At 49.3% G+C, this 4,722-nt stretch overlaps 1 protein-coding gene across 1 annotated transcript; it reads right to left on the minus strand.

The window, feature by feature from the left end:
• Positions 1-2,339: 2,339 nt before the first annotated feature.
• Positions 2,340-4,406, minus strand: LOC125547866 (uncharacterized). The gene has a single exon (XM_087516591.1). It carries the CDS (start codon positions 4,197-4,199, stop codon positions 2,340-2,342), a length of 1,860 nt encoding a protein of 619 aa, XP_087372717.1. The 5' UTR covers positions 4,200-4,406.
• Between the last annotated feature and the right edge of the window lie 316 nt (positions 4,407-4,722).

The raw sequence follows: 4,722 nt of genomic DNA on the forward strand, positions 1-4,722 counted from the left end.
GTGGCCCTGCTTACTAAGTGGTGGTGGCGTCTCACCCAAAATGAGTCGGGACTCTGGGCAGACATCCTACGGGCTAAATACTTCCCGGATGGGAATTTGTTCAATGCTAAAAGCAAAGGTTCGGCCTTCTGGAACGGGATCCAGACGGTTCGACTGACATTTACAGTGGGTGCGCAGTTCCGGGTAAACAATGGCAAGTCCACATGCTTCTGGCTCGACCATTGGTGGGGGCAGGAACCGTTGTGGCAATCCCACCCGGAACTGTACCAATTGGCAACAGACTCCAACATTATGGTGGCCGATGCTATGCGCGCCCAGCCCCCAGCCAGCTCTTTCATTAGGTCTCTAGAGACAACGGAGGCCGCTAGCTGGGACGATTTGGCGGCTAACTTGGGAGGGCTGACTCGTGGTATTGGGGCGGATACGATTACGTGGAAGTTGACCTCCTCCAATAGATTGACGGTCAAGTCCCTCTACGATAAGCTATCCGAGGGTACTACGCTGGATATAGCTACGAGGCTATGGAAGGCGGGAATCCCTCTCAAGATCAAGATTTTTCCTGTGGAAAATGTTTCGCAACCGCTTACCTACTTCGGATAACGTGGCCAAACGCAACGGGCCGGCGGACGGAACGTGCACCACTTGCGGTTTAGGGGAAAACGCGAACCATGTGTTCTTTGGCTGTGTTCTCGCTAGATTCGCGTGGAGTGCAGTTAGAGACGCTTTCAATCAAAATTGGAATCCACAGTCTAGCCACGATATGCTTTCTATCTTAACGACGCAAAGAGGGGCCAATGCTAGGATTGTTTGGAGATGCGTTGGGGCGCTACTTTGGTCCCTTTGGACAGTTCGGAACAAAATTACGATGGAACACAAGTTCCCGGTTCACCCCGCTGATATCATCTTCAAATGTCATATTTTCCTTCAGGTATGAGCACCGCTGGGGAAGAAGCGTGACGTCGAACGCATGAACGAGACTATGGAGCAGATCAAGAGGACCATGGTGAAGGCACGACAAGGGATGACGGCTTGATCATGAAACCTCTACTTTTAGCTAGCTTATGTCTTGTTGCTCCACTTTTGCGCTCTTAAACTTGTGGCTGTGAACTTCTTAGCTTTATCCTGAGCTGCGGGCTCGATGACTATTTTATTCGGTTTGTAAGACTTAACTTGTGTGGATCCTGCGTGGTGGCTTTATTAATTTAAAGCCGGACGCTACTAGCGTCTACGTTGCAAAAAAAATAATTAAGAATAATGCAAGCATCAGAACTTAAACCCTGATGTATAGGCGGTGCCATCAGGGATTGAACTCGTGACCTCCATATACAGCCCCAAAGGATTCACTCAACCAAGCTACCTCATGGTTGTGAGTTGAAGGTAGGATTCGTTTACCGATGAAATAGTCCCACCTCGCTTCCTCACAGCTCAGCCCACCAGTTTATATATGTTTGTGATTTGAAATTAATAAACAGCTCCAAAATCAAAGCGAAGGGTGATGAATCCGTCCCATTCGCTCAGAAATATGAGCAGGAAGAATGAAACTAAAAGAAGGAATAAACTTCAACCGTGCCTCATGAAGTATCAATGATCATATTTTTTTTGCAAGGATAAAGGAGTTTTATTCCAAATGAATCGGGTTAGATAAATTTTGCTGTCATCTATTGGCATGTTCTTTTCTCATATGGTATATAATAGTTTTCGGCCGACAAAATTGACGCCTCTTTTTTATCTTCATCAACTCGTGTCGCTCTCCACAGATTTTTGCATGTTCCTGTATGAATTTTCAGTTTACTAATCACATTTACCATGCACCACACAAAAAAGGTAAAAACACATTTACCCGGCGGTCGAGTTTTGCATCTTCCTTGTTTGGTGGATAGTCAATCGATGGTGTTTTTAGAAAATTATTATGTGCCTTTGTTACGCCCAAGATGCGATACTATCCTAAAGAGACTCGAAGGTCCATCAAGGATAGAACCACATATTGATACGCTTTTGTAAGGTGAATATCATTACATCAACATTACATAATAGATGGGGATACATACCAGGCATCCATATGCCACAAGAATACATCAATACATAATCCATAAGACCAACATCCGACTGTGGATGAAACACAAACAGAAACTCAAACAATATCCACCATGCCAGCCCAGGCTGCCGACCAGGAACCTAACCCAAGATCGACGAAGAAGGAGAACTCCAAAACATGCAAACATCGCTCTCGCGTCATGAACATCGCATTACCTGTACCTGCAACAATAGAGTTGCACTGACTAGAGCATGCACTTCTATAGTAACAATAGAGTTGACCAAAAAAATCATACATAGTTTAGTCATGTAGAGATGAACTTGACACAGTATTTTTCTAGTTCCAAGCAGTGGTGACGTTGCGCCAGTTTCAACGTGCACAATGCATTCTTATTCGAGATGTGGTCCGCGAAAAAGTTCTCGCACGCAATCTTCAACCTCTCGAGACGGAATCGGCAGGCTGCCGCGAGCATGTCTTCAACAGCAAGGACTGGGTTATCCATAGAGGGTAGCTTGTCGGTGTAGATGAAGTGGAGAACAGACCTGAAGACTGCCGCCTCCATGTTGTCAACCCGTACGATGTGATGGTCATCCTCCTTGGTCGCCGCCGCTTCAACCACTTTGTATAGGACTGGTGATCGAGCCGCGATTACGAGACCATGAGCACGTATGTCACACTCCTCAACCAGGAACCTCACATCGTACCTTTGCCCACTCACCAACAACTGCTCAAGGTGCAAACCGATGTAGGGTGGAGGCACAACGACCGTTACTCCGGCACCATGGGAGATGGTGCTAGAACTAGTGCAAGCAGCCTCCTTGGTGACATTGAGATGGCAGTGTACAGTGAGGGAGTCATCATGTGAGGAGTTGGTTGATTTCATGAGGGTGAACTCTGCACGCCTGAAGTTTTCTGCATTGGTAAAAATTTCTTCTACCATTGTTATCGGCGGCAACGACTTGCCACAAGGGTTATCTATCTTGAAGCCAATTGACGTAGTGACAGGGGAAGTTTCAAGACTACTCCTCACCAAACAGAGATACACAACGAATGCCGAAGAATTGGATGGGTATAACCACCGTACGCATAGCTGCCAGTTGTAGCCGCCAACCTGAAAAAGGCCGGAACCGATTGTATTTTTACCAACAGCAAGCAGGCTCCTCTGGACAGCCCTAAAGTAGGGGATCGTAAACTTGTGTGAGCCGTGGACTACCACCTGATCTGGCAAGCCATCATCTCGCTTTCTTTTGTTGGAGCTTGAGTTTGGAGCCATATTAATCGTGTCTACTTTGTCGGTGACCTCAAGTAGGAAAGAGCAGCCACTATTCATGATTTCGTTATACTCCTCGGTCGCCTTCAGGTCACTATAAAAATTTGGATGGGACGCTATGTACTCGATGCATAAATCCTCGAGCTGCCGACAACTGTACCTACCGTGCACCACCATCAGTGTAGGTATGACAGACTTATCATCCATGCCCTCAGCCAGTACCTTCTCGCACAAAAGCCTTAGCCTCTCTAAGTCATACCGATCGGCGGCTACCAGCAGGTCGCGCACCATGGCCTCGTAGCGCCTTGCCGCATGTTTATCTTCGCTTGTTAGTATCATGCGGTCGTTGTTTGGTTTGATGGGTAGCTCGTCGGTGTAGATGAAGCGAAGCATGGCCCTGAAAGTGGAGGCGCTCATGTCGTCGTCGTCGACCCTGATTATGATATTCTCATTCATGTGCCATCGAAACTCCGCCGCGAAAACCGGCGACCGCACGGCGAGGACAAGCTTATGCGCCCGGATCTCGGTCTGCTCCACGATGAACGTCACGTCTGGCCTCATGGCGTGCTTCACGGAATCCGATTTAGACATGGACGCAAAAAGAAGCATGAGGAGATCTCCGGAGATGGTTGGCGGCGGCACGGCGGAGATGAAGCAGCTCCTGGTATTTGGGAGGGTGACGTCCAGCCGGAGGACATGGACGACGCAGAGGATGGTAAGGCGGTCATCTACCACGTACAACTCCTCTTGGCCATGGAAGAACGCCTCGGGGACCGACAGCTTCCAACTCCTGCTTGTTGTTGCCGGCGAAGCGGGGAAGGTGTTGGTGCCCGGGCTTCGCCATACTGCGGCAGGCCACCGGTGAAACGGGTCGTCCATCCTCAAGCTGGCCATGGCGGTGGCGGCGTACTTGCCGCAGACCAGCTCCAGGGAGATGGACGCCAGTCCTTGTTTCCTGAAGCGACAACTGAAGGCCCAGGTGCATCCTCCGGCCTCGAAGTCGCCGGACCTGACGACGGAGGTGTTTCTGGCGCTCACGCCGGCGAGAGCCTTCCGCTCGCTGTAGCCGACGATATGAAACTGGTGCTTCCCTCGGACTAACGTCGACCTGTGCGTGGACGCCGTCTTGTTCAAAGGCGTGGACGCCATGGCCGTCTCCCGGCTGCTACTGCTAGCAGATCAATTGCTTGCTTGCTCGGTCGATCACGTACACGGACGAGCCATCGGGCCTTTATATCGATTTCTTCCTTGTTTGTCGTATTGATTTTGATCCCGATCGCCTCTCGTCTGGATCCGATATATGCTAGGACCCAAAAAAAGTGGATCCGAGATGAAGTGTATGTTTGATGCAGGAACGGCACATATATAGGGCCCAAGGGATGAGTTAGTTAAGATTAGACGGGATCCCCCATCGTTA

This window comes from Triticum urartu, chromosome 3A (assembly GCF_056163025.1).
Source record: "Triticum urartu cultivar PI428250 chromosome 3A, HENAU_Tu73, whole genome shotgun sequence".
Taxonomy (NCBI): Eukaryota; Viridiplantae; Streptophyta; class Magnoliopsida; order Poales; family Poaceae; genus Triticum; species Triticum urartu.